This window comes from Terrapene carolina, unplaced genomic scaffold (assembly GCF_002925995.2).
Source record: "Terrapene carolina triunguis isolate 2854851 unplaced genomic scaffold, T_m_triunguis-2.0 Scaffold88, whole genome shotgun sequence".
Taxonomy (NCBI): Eukaryota; Metazoa; Chordata; order Testudines; family Emydidae; genus Terrapene; species Terrapene triunguis.
The window spans coordinates 35,742,530-35,758,444 of NW_020664439.1; the positions used below are offsets into that span (position 1 = coordinate 35,742,530).

General features: G+C 45.6%; 1 protein-coding gene across 1 annotated transcript in view; it reads right to left on the reverse strand.

Annotated features, from left to right (window-relative positions):
• Positions 1-8,566, reverse strand: part of SLC2A2 (solute carrier family 2 member 2) — a 24,857-nt gene extending 16,291 nt beyond the window's left edge. Inside the window, exons 1-4 of the mRNA XM_026650037.2 lie at positions 7,781-8,566; positions 5,125-5,220; positions 2,342-2,565; positions 381-505 (exon numbers count right to left, since the gene is read on the reverse strand). Coding sequence (XP_026505822.1) covers positions 381-505; positions 2,342-2,565; positions 5,125-5,220; positions 7,781-7,813 — 478 coding nt within the window. The 5' untranslated portion in view covers positions 7,814-8,566. The remainder of the gene's footprint in view (positions 1-380; positions 506-2,341; positions 2,566-5,124; positions 5,221-7,780) is intronic.
• Between the last annotated feature and the right edge of the window lie 7,349 nt (positions 8,567-15,915).

The window sequence follows — 15,915 nt, forward strand, 5'->3', positions numbered from 1 at the left end:
GAATTATGGCCCTGATTCAGCTAAGCATACGTGCTTAAATGCATCCTTATTCAGTAAAGTACTTAAGCACATGCTTGCTTAAAGATAAGCATGTGTTCAAGTGCTCTGCTGAATTGGGACCTAAATGGTAAGTGATACCCTAATGAAAAGAGAGCCTCCTCTTCTACTTCATGTGTGTCACCTTCCATTTCCCAAGGTCTTGGCATAAACGTGAGCTTCCATTTGTGCTGGTTAAAAAAACAAGTCCCCTCACTCAAAATTTCTTGTTTATGTTTTGCAGCCATTTTGGTGTGCACTAGCTTAGTACAATGGGCTTACCCTAGCAGCCCACTAGGAATACACAGAGACCAGCGCGATTTTTAGAACTTGCCTTAACTTACCACAGTACAGTCCTGTGATTGCTCTGCCAGCTATAATAAGGATGTGAGATGGGCCAAATTTTGCCAGCCCCATGAGGAGATTTCCAATGATAGAAAGAAAATTCACGGCCAGCATGGCTTTCACTCTGCAATTAATTAAGAAGAAAACTACATTGTGATAGTAAAACCAGCACTGAATTCAATTACACTTTAGATATTCTGGAGTTCCAGGGGTGGTCCCATGCTCTTTGCATAGGCCTTATTAATTGTTATTATGCATTTCTGGATAAAAATTCAAGTAAGGTCACTATATCTTCCACCTAAAAGTGGCAATTCTTCAACAAAAAAACTTCAAAAACAGACTCCAACGTGAAACTGCAGAACTGGAATTAATTTGCAAACTGGACACCATCAGATTAGGCCTGAATAAAGACCGGGAGTGGTTGGGTCATTACAAAACCTAAACCTAATTTCCCCAATACTAATTTCTCCCTACTGTTACTCACATCTTCTTGTCAACTGTTTGAAATGGGCTACTCTCATTACCACTTCAAAAGTTAATTTTCCTTCCTTGGTATCCTGCTGTCAAATGAATTGTCTCATTAGACTGACCTCACACTTGGTAAGGCAACTCCCATTCTTTCCTGTATTTATACCTGCTCCTGTATTTTCCACTCCATTCATCTGATGAAGTGGGTTCTAGCCCACGAAAGCTTATGCCCAAATACATTTGTTAGTCTCTAAGGTGCCACAAGGACTCCTCGTTGTTTTTAATAATAAAAAAGACCATTCAAATTACCATATGGACCAAAACTGGCCCAATTCTGAGAGCTACTGAGCACTCTGTGTGGCATGCTGAGTGCTCAGGGAGTTAAAGGCACTGGAGTTACTCCATATTTATATTGGTGTAACTGAGAACAGAATCTTGCTTTACATTCTTAATCAATGTCTTGTTTACCAGGAGTACTGCACGCTTCTGAATGGCATCAGGGCCTGCTGATGTCTATGGTACCTGAGGCACAAAGCACTGCACACAATCTGAACTCAAAGCAGCAAGCCACCATCACAAGGGAAGGACTGGCCCATTGTTTTGCCATTTACTTGATTTAATTCTGGATTAACTTCCCTGCTATTCACATGATTTGCTGTCTGTCAAACTACTTTGCAAGGATGCTGCATGTCTGTTTCCAAGGCCCCTAAATGAAGACATACACCTATCTTTTAGGCATTATAATACAAATTTAGACCAACTGTCAGTGAGTTAATCAAAGCTAAAGGATAAAGAATAATGATTGTGCATATTGAAAAATGTATGGCAGAGGTAGCATCAGAATAACTGAATGGCTAATGAGTTATAATATACATCCTGTACACGTTCTTTTCACATATACTGTAGTCTCTTTTGTTATGCAGAAAAAAAGGCTAGAATTAAAACTTAATAAAGGCTGTTCACCTCTTTATTTTCTGAAGTGATAAAAGCTACAGGTAACAATAAAAAAAATCAGCTTCATAATTCAGGATTTTAATAAACCAGATTTTTCCATTTTACAGTTTCAGGGGCCGTGTTTTGAAGGGTTCATTATTTTTTTCAAGCTGGAAAAAATAATAGAGAACCAATTTCAGGAGAGGTTGTCTCCATGTGAAAATTCAAATCCAGGGTCTTAAGGTTTAATCACTGGAAATGAATGGGAAAGGATTTTGGCACTGAGTGCAGTAATACAATTTGGACACCAAAGTCTGATTTTAGTTCAGGATTAGGCTACCGGTTTGTGGAAAGTCATAATCATCAGATAAGATATTGGGCCAGATCCTTGGCCCTAGGTCTGGCTGCTTCGTGCTGTTCTGGCCGCTCATAGCCAGTGAAGATGGCTTTCTGACTGCAATCTGAGGATTACCTCGGCCATCTCAGCTGGCTCCCATCTCCTTTCCTACTCAGTGTTTTCTGGCCATTTGTCAATTTACAGAGATAGAGTGTTTCTCACCTGCCTAGCTTGTCTCCAACCCATCCAACGGTGAAAGAGGAAATCATTCCACCAATGGCAAAAATGGACACAGACAGGGACCAGTACAGAGTGAGTGTACTTTTGCCTACATCCAATTCTTCTAGATCTGGGAAGATCATGCTTCCATTCGTGTCTGTGAAATTGATGGCACTTCTGTCAATAGGGGCAATGCCCAGCACACGGCTGTAATGGGCCTCTATTACCTGCAGTGAGAAAGGAATGCATCAGTTCTTCTGCTTCTAACTAGCTAGGAAGCCTTCATTTTCTAATAAGGGTTTTTCTACTTTGCAGCCCATAAAACCCAGTGTCACAGGGTAACTGGTCCCTGTGGGCAGACTAAGGCCAGCGCCCCCTGGACCAGAGAAGGTGAGCGCAATCCAGCTAATTAAAGTGGGCTGGGCTACAGCTGAGCCTACAAACGCCTGTGTTCTGGGGCGGGAAAGCCACCCTGCAGCAGAGCTAACTCCTGTGCTGGGTCCCTGGAACAAGGGGCCAGGACAGCAGTGGGCAAACTTTTTGGCCCGAGGGCCACAGCTGGGTATGGAAATTGTATGGTGGGCCATGAATGCTCATGAAATTGGGGTTGGGGTACAGGAGAGGGTGCGGGCTCTGGGGTGGGACTAGAAATGAGGAGTTCAGGGTGCGGGAGGGGACTCTGGGCTGAAGCAGGGGGAGTGGGGTGTGTGTGTGTGTGGGGGGGGTTGGGTGAGGGTTCCCGCTTGGGTTGTGGGCTCTGGGGTGGGGCAGGGGATGAGGGGTTTGGAGTGCAGGAGGGTGCTCTGGGCTGGGACTGAGGGATTCGGAGGGTGGGCGGGAGCAGGGGGTTGGGGCACAGGGGGTGAGGGTGGCTCGGAGGTGCAGGCTCTGGGCGGCGCTTACCTCAAGCGGCTCCCGGAAGCAGCGGATGTCCCCCCTCCGGATCGTATGTGGGGGGCGGCCAGGCGGCTCTGCTGCGCTCTGCCCCGTCCGCAGGCACCGCCCCTGCAACTCCCATTGGCCGTGGTTCCCAGCCAATGGGAGTTGTGGAGGCGGCACTTGGGGTGGGGGCAACGTGCGGAGCAGAGCCCCCTGGCTGCGCCTACGCACAGAAGCCAGAGGGGGACATGCCGCTGCTTCCAGGAGCCGTGTGGAACAGCCCCCGACCCTGCTCCCCGGCTGGAGCACCGGACCGGGGCAAGCTCCAGACCCTGCTCCCCGGTGAGAGCTCGAAGGCTGCATTAAAATGGCTGGCAGGCCAGATCCAGCCCGTGGGCCATAGTTTGCTCACCCTTGGTCTAGGGGCTCAGGGAAGCAGCCCTGCAGCTGCCGCACCAGAAAGGGAGTTGAGTCAACTGATGCTAGGTAGCTGCCAAGAACTGAAGTGCCAGAGATCCCTGGAAGGGGTCACCGTGGGGCTGAGGGCAGAATTAAGACTGTTTTCTGTTTGTCTGATAACCTCTGTTAAAGAAATAACCCCCCTTGCCTGAGCCTGGGAGTGGCAGCACATGCTTTGGAGCTGGGGAGAAGCCCAGCTCAGTGACAACCTGGCTCTGTACACGTTATGGGTGAAATCCTGGCCCTGCTGAAGTCAATGGAAGCTCTGTCATTGACATCAATGGGGTCAGGATTGCAACCTATGAACACAAATATACCAGTTTGTGACACTGATGTGACCAGTTTGGGGAAAACAGGGCTGTGTTCACACTGAAGCTTTATTTTACAACAGAACCACGCGTCATTCATGTTTGCATGTCCACACCTATCAGGCTACCTGACTGTGTTAGTTTCAGTGCATGCTGGGAAAATCTGGGCAGTTATCTCATAAAGCCTGGGCAGGGGGCAGACTGCTGGGAGGACACAGGACACAGCTAGAGGGTGGCGGGGACATCCAGGGTGTGAACTTAGAAACTCACTTGCAGCTGTCTCAGGGATTATTCAGTTACTACAGTCCTATTCTTCAGCAGGTTATTGACCAGATTTCAGACTCGCATTGTATGCTTTGCTAGCACTTATAGCAGTGGCCCCCAATGCGGTGTCCACGGGCGCCATGGCGCCCGCCGGGGCATTTATGTGCGCCCGCCTAGTGCCCAGCAGGGGAGAGAAGCCGCGGCCCCGCGCCTGCCGGGGACAGAGAACTCAGGCTGCGGGCGCGGTGTTCTCTGTTCCCGGCAGGCACGGGGCCCGCCTAGTGCCCAGCAAGGGAGAGAAGCTGCGGCCTCACGCCTGCCGGGGACAGAGAACTCTGGGGCTGCAGGCTGCGGGCGCCGGTGTTCTCGGTCCCTGGCAGGCGCGGGGCCGCGGCTTCTCTCCGGCTTCTCTCTTCTCTCTGGATTCATATATTATGTAATATTAAATATGATGTTTTTCGTATTATTTAATGTACAAATACAAAATAAGCCTTGAAAAATTGTTGGCGCCCGCCACACTCTTCTGAGAACATGAATGTGCTACTGGCCACAAAAAGGTTGGGGACCACTGACTTATAGTATCTGACCAACAACTTCAAATCCTTTATACTGTCTGTATGGAAACGATGGTAATGAAAGCAATGACAAGTTCATCTTAATGGCACATGCTTCTGTTAATTTATTGGTTATTATAGATGAAGTCTTTGGGGCAGAGACTCTGTTTTCCTATGTATTTGTACAGCACCTAGCACAATCCTGATTGGGGCCCTGGGGCACTAACACCATATAAATAATAGTATAGCAATGAAGCAGGGCTTATAAGTGCTGCTGCAAGTCACAGCCTGTTTTGAAAGGAATCCTATATGCTGTACTTGCCATTTGAGGAGCGTTGATGACACCAAGGCTGTATCCATACTGGAAGAAGCCCAGCACTGCGGTGAAGACAGAGAGAACCAAGGTTCCTGTGAGGTTCTAGGAGAGGATTGTGAAACAGAAAATGGTGTCACTTTTCTATTTCCCAGGCTGCACATTTCTGCCATATAAACCTTGAACACATTGGGACGGATTCTGCTGTCATTGAAATCAGGGGGGTTTCGTGAGTTTAAGTGGGAGCAGAATTTGGCCCATTCTGTCTGCACTGTCCTGGCAGTGCAAAGCAGCATAACTAGCTGGGGGAGGATTTCTTCAGTGAGTGTAAAGCTGTTCCAGTAACTTCTTCAGGCTCCCAGTCTTGGCCTTCTTGGTGTAAGGGCATGTCTAGGAGAAAGGGAGTGTGTCCAGTTTCTGATGATTCCCAGGTGCCAGAATGATCCCATGGGGTCATAGGTATCTGGGAGTAGGGAAGAGCATTCCTGAGGCTTCTTCAACTTGTGCCAGACTGATTGCCTGCCAGTCCCAGTTTCATAATGCAGACAGAAAGCCAGTGGAAGGGGCATAAGGGGGGCATATTGAGGGTATGCTGAGAGGAAGGCCTGTGGTCAGCTGTAACAGCTTTTGGAGGGTCCTTCCAGTCAGGTGTAGCTTAGAGCAACCCTGAGGTTGCTCTAAGTTGCACCTGAGACCAAAACAGCCCCCAGCTGGCCTCAGGATCGGGGGATAGAAAGGTGGCCCACCTGCACCACATGTAATTAAGGATTTAGCCTGAAGATTTTATGCCTTTTACCATGATGACTGAATGGCACATTGTATATAAGAGGAGGTCTCTTGAAAGGAATTCATTAAGGCAAGATCCGGTGAGCACTCACCACTCTCATTGACATCAACTATATCATTAAATGCAGTTCATCTCATGATCAAGTCTAAAATATGCTGTCTTAATTCCTGGTGCCTTTCCCCAGATCTCTTCCAGGGCCTGCCTTACAACTTAGAGCAGTGGTTCTCAACCTGTGGTCCGCAGACTATGTCTAAGGAGTCTGCAAAAGACTTCGACTGAAAGACTTTGACTGAACAGAATTCATCTATCCATACAAACAACAGATTTCTACAGGGGTCTGCACCTCCATTCAACATTTTTTAGGAGTCCGCAATGGTTGAGAACCACTGACTTAGAGGACCCTGATCTGTTGGACACAGGAGCGCCGCCAGCTTTTTTGCTGCCCTAGGTGGCGAAAGGTCCCTCCTCCGAAATGCCGCCCCCGACAGAGGCGGCGGAAGGTCCCGCCCCTGAAATACCGCCGACGACTGGGGCGGCCGAAGATCCGGCCGCTGCGGTCGCCGCCCCCCAAATGTTAGCGCCCTAGGCGACCACCTAGGTCGCCTAATGGGTTGCGCTGGCCCTGGTTGGACAGGCAAGCTCAGACAGTGCGTTGCCTTTCAATCGTATCCCACGACCACATGGAGAAATATGGGTAGTTGGCTGCTCCCCCAGTCCCTCTGTTGGAAGGGAAAGGTGGCCTGATCTGTAAGTCACTCAGTATATGTAGAAGCCTCAAAAGCATGGTGCCCCAAGGAGTCGCTTGTATTGATTGTGTAGACGACTGGCCTGATAGTTATTTCCCATCTTCAGCATGAAATCCCCTAGGAATAGGAGCTTAAGGGTGGGAAAAGAGCTACTGATACACCTGCCAATAACTGGTTCAGCATGGGAAATAGGGACTCTGCCGACTCTACAGACACGTCGAAAGAGGAGATTGTAAAAGCAGCAATAATAGTGATCCCTGGGGATGACGTTTTCTAGCTATGGCAGGACGTGGGCAGGGAGATCGGAACATCCAGGGGGTTTGCAAGGAGGGGAAGTCTTGCTGCTTCCCCTGCAAATCAAATTCCTTAGTCTGACCTGATCCTGCTGCCATTGAGATCAGTGGGAAAATTCCCTCCCGACACACACACTATTATGCTGAGCACCCTCAACACCATTGAAATCAGTGAGTGCTGAGGACATGCCACATCATGCAGGATTGAGTGCTAGAAGAGGTAGTTCTTGGTGGAGATCCCATGAGCTAGTGAGTGCCTCTTGGGAGGTGCTGAGAACCCTTGATGCCCATTAACTCCTTTTGGGAGTTGAAGGCAGACAGTATCTTTGAGGATGCTCCCTACATTGCAGGACTGGGCCCTACAAGCAGAACTGCACATTGTGGGGCGTAAAGCAATTGGGATTTTCATTCTGCTCCCCAGTGTGAGCAGAGACTGGCCACAAACAGACTCTCACTAAACAGATTCCTCTGCACACCTAAAGAAATACTCCTAAGGAGCAGTAATTCAAGTGCTTCTTTAATAAGTTTAAGATTTAGTATATAAAGTTTTAAAAAGCATACGTTCAATATGATGGGCTCAGATCCTCAGTCTTTACTCAAACTTAAATCCTACTGAAGTCAGCTGCAGTATCAATTATGCAAAAATTGACCCAAAAAGGCACATTTTAGCAAAACATTTGGCTAACAGAAATGATCCTTTAAAAAAATTCTAAGCAGGTCCTAAACCTGGACAATTTCTTGCTATGGGCAATCAATAGCTCCCCAACTATTTGGTATGCATTCCCCATTAAGCAGCCTGACACAGACACTGCAGTAAAATACCACTGAGTCAGTTTTACCTTTTCTTCTTGCATTTTACTAGTCTTCTCCATTCTGTTGGTCTTGCAGAGGATTGTCTGGGTGCAGTCCTTTCCCAAGCCTTGAGACTCTTCCAGACACTGGCAGAGTACTTATATCTCAGGTGTAGGAGGAGGAGCACTTGAAAGGAGACACAGAGGGGAGGGTTGGGGGAAATGACTTGCAGTCAGGAAGATGGGATTAATCAACATGAATGTTAATGAAAAACCCAAAATTTAGCAGCACTTCAACACCATTTAGCTCGGAACAATAGTAAAGGATAGAGCGATTTGGAGAACAAATCAACAATTTGGAAACACAGAAAGGGATCAGAAGATATGGTGAAATTTAAAATGCCACATTGGGAAGTCATGACTTCTCAATTTTCTATCGGTCCAGCTTCATGAAGGGTAAAAAACAATAGACAGCGTCTGCAATAATGAGAAATTGTGTTGTATTGTTCAGCAGCAAAAGTATAGGATGCCTGAACTGCTTCAGTATATGTTTACAGTACATGCTGTTCAGTTCTAGCAAGATCGATAGAGCCATGATCACCTTCCTTGGCTTCAGTGCAGGATTTGTGTATTGAATTATAATGCTTCCTTTTGCCTGTCACAGAATTTCAATAGGGAGATTGGAAAAAAAATCTTTCTAGCAGATATAATAAAAAGAGATGGCTCACAAAATGAACGGAGAGGTCACAGTAATTAACTCTTAATCGGCATAAAACTTGCTTTAAAAGATATCTGTGTGTACATTGGCACTATGGTAATACAAATACATAATAATACATACACCCTCACCGAAAGAGATCTATTTACTTATCTGTACACATGCTCACAAATACATATCTATACAAATAAATAATAATTTACCATAATGTACTAACCTTTTTTTTTTAACATATTATAAATACACAAAATTACCCTTAATGTTTTCACAATCATTCTTCATTTTAAAAAATCTTATACCCAGCCTTTCAATCACAGTTCAACAGTTCATGGTTTCTTGTTCATTAATACCATTTAACCTTTGGCTCAGGTGACTAATCAATAATGATGAGCTTTGTACTAGATCATTAGTTTGGTCTTGGCTGCTAGTTCATGAGCTAATGTCCCTGCTGGGCTAAATGAGCTAAACTGGTGCTCCTTAGTCTTAGCGATTGGTGACATCTTGAGCAATAAAAAAACCACACAATAACTCTGGCATCTGCAGCAGAGCGGCCAGAGGCAATTGAGTAATACTTTTACTCCAAAAGGGAATCCGTATTGGTCAGAACTGAGGAATTTCACATGGCTGCAGCCTACGTTCTATCTGTCCTTTGGACAGAGGACCTAAGATTCCAATGTAGTCAGTCAGGCACCTTTCACATGGGCATAAAATGTACTTTGTAAAGAAGAAAAAAGAAATCTTTGCACTGGGTGCATGTGCAAGTAAAACTTTAACTTAAGGAGAAAAGTTCAGTCCGTTAATCTATTCCAATTGATTTTTGAGCTGTCAGAGGTTCAGCCACAAGAACTGCAGGTACTGAAGTGTGTTTATTTTTGAAGTAGGGAGGGAGTCTAGTCTGAACCTTTTGAAGTTTCCCCCATATTTGTAGCTTTTATTCGTTATTTTTGACCATATCCCTCCTTCTTTCCATCAGTGTGTGCTTGGAAAGTGTGGATTTTACAAACACCATTTTTTAATATTGTATTCAGACACTAGGCAGAGCAAAATACAATACCTACATATAGGTTGGTTGACAGGACAAGGGAAGTAACAGCTTTTCAAGTGTGGGTTGGATTCAACAGTGAGTAGAGATGGGCCCAAACCAATCTAAATAATCCTGAATATTGTGAAAATCTGAGGCTTCAACACATCTCTCATTTAGACATGTTTCTCGTTGGGATTTTTTGCCTAATGTATTATTGATCAGTAGATATTAGAGACATAGGCTAGGACTTGGGTAGAGACAGATGAATCATAGCAGATTTCAGCGGGAGTTTGCAGTTGCTCAGTATTTCCGAGGATTTGGCTCCTTGCATATAACAAATTGGTTTTTGATAATTCTTCATATAAAATGCTAAAAGGCACACAGAGTAATAGCACAGCACGAAGGGGCATGTCTACACTTACCTCTGGAGCGATCGATCCAGCAGGGGTTGATTTATAGTGTCTAGTGAAGACGCGATAAATCGACCGCCGAGCACTCTCCCGTCGACTCTGGTACTCCATTGGCGCGAGAAGCATATGCGGAGTTGACGGGGGAGCGCCAGCAGTCGACCTACCATAATGAAGACAACCCCAGTAAGTAGATCTAAGTACGTTGACTTCAGCTTCGCTATTCATGTAGCTGAAGTTGTGTAACTTAGATCGACCTCCCCCCCAATGTAGACCAGGCCGACTGTGCTGAAGTGAAGATGTACTTCTGGACTTGTGTGAGAAGTAAGAAGGTAGAACTCTATTCCTGGTTATACATTCACAGTGCCAAGAAAGAGCAAGGAGTACACTGCTCATGTCATCTCCCTGTTTCAAAGTCAGAAGTGGTGTGTAAGTGAGTCTAAGGCTTTGTCCACACCTATGGCTTGTATCATTGTAGTTTACTTACCAACTTGGTTCATTTACAATTTAGTTTACATACCAAATTAAACTAAATTGATTTAAGTACTTTTAAAATTGATTTAACAGAGATCACAGAGTTTTGCACTGATTTAACTAAATCAGGTTTAAAACATACTTTAGTTAAATGGGTTCAAGTTTATGTGTAGACAAGACCTAAGTGGGGATGAATAGATGTAAATTGATAAACATTACATGCTGAGGAACTAGAATTCATTTAGGCCCCAGTTCAGCCATCCAGCCCTACTCAGCAAAGTACATCATCACATGCGCATGTTCCGTTGACTTCAGTGGAACTTGAGCATGTGCTTAAAGTTAAGCATGTGCTTAGGTGCTGTGCTGGATAGAGATAGACTTAAGCATGTGCATAAATGCTTTGCTGAATTGGGGCCTTAGAGTCTCCTGAGCCACCTTAGATATCACCTCTGAATTTGGCTCTTCTATGGGAAAAATTCTCCAAGTGACAAGATTTCATTAAAAAAAAGAAAGCTTGCTGGCGCATGTGCCTTGTATGAATGAAAGAAAACAGAACTAGTGCTCACAGCAGGAGATAAACTGCAGCTGCCCACCAGCATAAAGTAAGTGCTGTAGCACCCTTAGGAAAACAGAACAGTTTGCCAAGGAGCTGGTCTGGGCTTCCACATTCTTCAAATAAGTCCCAATCATTTTTAAATAAAGAAAGCTATTGTATGCATGTGAGTGAGTGAGAGCTACAAAAGCTTCTGACCCAGTCCCTGGTCCTGAATGACTCAATCCATCTTCAGACTTCAGCTGACCTCCTGGTTATCCTCTTTTTGTCTGAGCATCATCTGAGTGCGTACCAGTCTTTTGTGGCAGGTACACAAGATCTTCCCAATCACATTGTATTCATTCTTACATGCATCAGGACAATCAAGGAGATTCCATTTGGCTTGGAATTTGGCTAGATTGGACAACAGAGTTTAGATGGTGGGTGTTTACTGACCAGATTGATCGTTTAGTCACGAATGGCTTGTCTACACTTACTGGAGGGTCCGGCGGCAGGCAATCGGTTTTCTGGGATCGACTTATCGCGTCTAGTGAAGACGCGATAAAATCGATCCCTGATCACTCTGACGTCGACTCCGGAAAGCCACCGCGGCAAGAGGCGGCAGCGGAGTCGACGGCAGCGCGGCAGCGGTCGACTTTCCCCCGTCCTCACAGCCAGGTAAGTCGACCTAAAATACGCAACTTCAGCTACGGTATTCACGTAGCTGAAGTTGAGTATCTTAGGTCGGACCCCCGCTGTAGTGTAGACCTAGCCTGACAGACACCTGAAGTCAGGCTCTTTTCACAGGAAAAGTGGATGCTAGGGGCCCAATCCAGCAAGCTCACCATAGGCCCAATGGAACGCTCATAGAAGTCAATGGAAAGACTCCCATTGACTTCAGTAGGCTTTGTTATCAGACCCCATGTGCAGAATTCCCACTGACTTCCATGACAGCACCATGTGTGGAGGGACTGCAGGATCAGAATCTTAGCTAAGTGAATCTCAAACTGTATCCATGGGCAATGCATAGGAAATTAACCTAATGGACCATTAGTAATCTCTGTGTTGTTTCAACAAATGCCAGGGAAGCACATTTATCACACAGTAAATCAAACCATGCTTTAATGCAGAGGCTTGGTGTTCACCACACCTCTGCTGCAGACATACTCATATTTACAGTTTAAACAATAGAGAGAAAAGCTGCTGCCAGTGTTATTAAGAATGGGGAGCTGCAACAGGCTGACAGAGGAACCACACAAAGCATATGCACGGCAAATTCTGCTCTCCTTTATGGAGTCAATGGGACAACCGTTGCACCCATGTAACTCCGAGCTAGGGTGACCAGATGTCCCGATTTTATAGGGACAGTCCCGATTTTTGGGTCTTTTTCTTACATAGGCTCCTATTACCCCCCACCCCCGGTCCCGATTTTTCACATTTGCTGTCTGGTCACCCTACTCCGAGCAGAATCTGGCCCATAATAAATAGCTGGTCAACAACAACATTTTAAAATTTAGGGCAAGACTTTTTGAGTCATCCCAAGTTCTGCCCGTGCGCCAAGAGGGAAGCCACCAGCCCATGCCAAAAGCAGATTATTGTACCTCCCATGGATCTCAGCTGTGCTGGTCTGCATGTTGGAGGGGGAGGAGCCCAGGGTCCACCTCTCTTTGCTCACTCCCTACTGACCCCTGACCTGCGTAGGTGATAGCTGCCCTGTGGAGCCTGCTTTCACTCCACTTCCTCCCCCTCAGGCCAGCAATGCAGGGAAGTCGTAAGGGGAAATCTTAATGTGCTCCTTAATTCCTATGTGGCCACATATGGTAAGTCACAATCTTGTCTTTAGGAAATAGGGGAAAATTCTCCTCTGTTACATCATTGTAAATCCAGAGAAACTTCCCTGAGCTCATTGGATTTCAACTGGTATCACCGAGAGCAGCATTTGGTCACAACTACCTGGCTATAGAATACAATACTTGTATCATTCATTTCTCCCTCATGCTCTGACTCTCTGTCATATCTGAATCCTGAAACCTGTGGTTTAATGTGAAAGAACATGGCAGTTCAAACTGTCAGCTTCTGAGGATGATCTGTCATCAGTTATTTCAGCTCCTGCGGCTCTAAAAAGGGGAGCAAAACATACACTTTGAACAAAAAGCCTCAGTAAAGAAAGGCATTTCTTAAGCAGATATTCCAACGCCTCAGTTTGACCCTCCAGGACCAGGAGAACATATTACTGACACAGGTGACACGGAGAAATGGCTCATTGTATAGCTCAACATGGCTAGCACTCTGGTTCAGGAAAGCACTTACACACATGCATAAATCCCATAAAATGGATTCAATGGAATTTAAGCACAAGCTTAAGTACTTTCCTGAACTGGGGTCTAGATTTATCACTCTCAGTCTCCCCTTTGCTGGTTCAGAGAAATTGATTTAAAGCTTGCCAGTAGACTGATGTTATTGGGAAGGTTAGAGGGCTAATGCTGGAAGATAATTCTCCCTCCCTGAATGATGGCTGTTAAGGACAAGGAACAGCATGTCAGGGAAACTTTGCTCAGCCTTCGCCGGCATACGTTACGATAACAAGAGTCACCAAGAGTCGCCAATTTAATCTGTCCCTTATTATCATCTATCATACTTATATAGCCCCCATTGCCATAGCAACGGAGCGCCTCCAAACCTTTAAAGTGTTTAGCCTCACATCACCCCTATGAAGTACGGAAGTATTATCCCCATTTTACAGATAGAGAACTGAGGCACAGAGAGGCTAAATGTTAAGTTCATGGCATACACACAAGATATGTTCATCATGGCATGTAGAGTACAGACACTACACACCCAGCTGGCATTGGTATAAATAGCAGTGTAGATGGTGAGGGGACAGCTTAGGCGAGTAGAGTACAGACACGCCCGAACCTTAGGGTATGTACCCTACGCAGCTCTCTGTACACCCAAGCAGTGCCTCTCCCATCCACACTGCTATTTTTAGCAGTGTAGCATCCCACTGCCTCCCCGCGGCTGGAGCCTTCCCCCTACTGCAGTGAAAGGCTCTGGCAGCGGGGAGGAAGCAGGGAAAGGCTCCAGCAGCTCCACACAGCAGAGCCTTTCCCCACCACAGGGAGCTGCAAGAGCCTTTTCCTGCCACAGTGAAAGACTCTGGAAGTTGAATATTTTATGTTTTTTTTAATCTTTCAGGAAGGTTACAACATAAAACTACTTTATTTCTTAGAATCCAGAACCCTAACTCACAAGAACCATAAACTGAGAGAGAGAAAGACAAGCAGACTGCTTCCCAAGGTAGAGACACACAACTCAACCCACTTTGCTCTAGGCTGGCTCTGTGCAGACTGACTGCTCCAGGCCAGAATGCACACTTCTCTACAGAGCCCCCTAGTCTGCAAGCAATAGCTTGTCATTTTGACACAGTTTTCAATGTACCGCCGCTCTCCTCCTTGCTGTCTGCCTGCCCACCTGCCGCCTCACTCCCCTCCTGCCTGCCTGCCGCTCACCTCCCCGTTCGCCTTCTCACCCTGCTGGTCCAACCGCCTCCCCACCCCACCCGCCTCCTCACCTGAATATCGGGACAAATGGCATCCCAATTGTACATCGGTTGGGACGCGGGACAAAGAGCTAAATATCAGGACAATCCCGATTTTATCGAAGCGTGGGGCCCCCACAAAGCACGGGGCCCGGGGCAGTCGCCCCGATTCGCCCTACCCAAGGGACAGCTCTTGGTGCCTGGTAGATTCTGGAGGCACTAGAGAGGCATCTAAGCAGCCAGGTAGTGTTGTGGGTGACCACTACTAAATCTGAACATTAAAAAGTTCTGTTATTTTCAGCAGGTAACAGTTCCCACAGCAATATCTTTTTGACTACAAAGGCCACATATTTGTTTAGAAAATGGCAGGTCAGTGTTTTGTATTAATGGACTGCAAAATGTCATTTTAAAGAAGGACTGGGTTTGCATTCAACAAATCAAGACAGGAAGGCTGTGACCTAATGGTCACAGCACAGAACTGGGAGCATCTAGTAACTACTGAGACCTGACACTAACTCTTTCTGTGACCATGGGCTTGTCACTTATCTTCATTTTATGAATGAAGTTGAGAATATTTAAGTATGTTGCAGGGAAGCTGTGAGAAGTAGCTATGAAGGTAGCCACTGCTGATGGCAATCAAATCCCACTTCCCTATCATCTGTTTGTGTAGCCATTAAATTATTTCAACTTCCCACTTAGAATGAGACTTTACGGACTGAGGCCAACTTTCCAGACTTGGATGCTTAAAATTAGACATGTCAGTGCATATTTAGGCACCTAAATATCGTGATCTGATTTTTCATAGTATTTGTCACTCGCATCGATTTCAATATTAAAAATCTAACAATAAGATATATTAATAGCTTATATAATTAGTTGTATAAATCATATTATTTTGATGAAATAATTAATTATTTTAACCTGATTTATAGTTTGTTACCCTCCTACTGTTTTATACCCAGGTTAATTGGGCTTCAGAAAAAAATAATTGCTGTCTATGCTACTATCTCAGTTCAGAGTTTCTGCAATCCCAGTAGTAAATGTTTGGCTCCATCAGAAGCAATGGCCTGTGGTAATTTTCCAGGAACAATCTGCAGAAAAAAGATGCACATGCTTGTTGTTAGGTGGCAGCAGTCTTGGTAACAAAAAGATATCACAAGAAATAAATGCATGGACATGTCCGGCTTTATCTCAGTAAAGCACATTAGTGTACTTTTAAAGTTAAGCACATGCTTGATTGCTTTGCTGAATCAGGGCCTATAGGTATTGGCTAAATCTATCATGGGCCCATTGCTGGTGGTATGTGAGTAACTGCAGATATTTAAATGTTGGTTAGACAGAGCACTGGAGAATGTTCAATCAGGGGACAATAATCCTGCCCTGCCTCCAAAGACAGTTTTTCAGATAGCTGCTCGGTCTGAACTTTTTCTGAATGTAATGGTCCAGGATGCCCCAACATTTGGAAATTAAACAATTTCAGGTCAGACCAA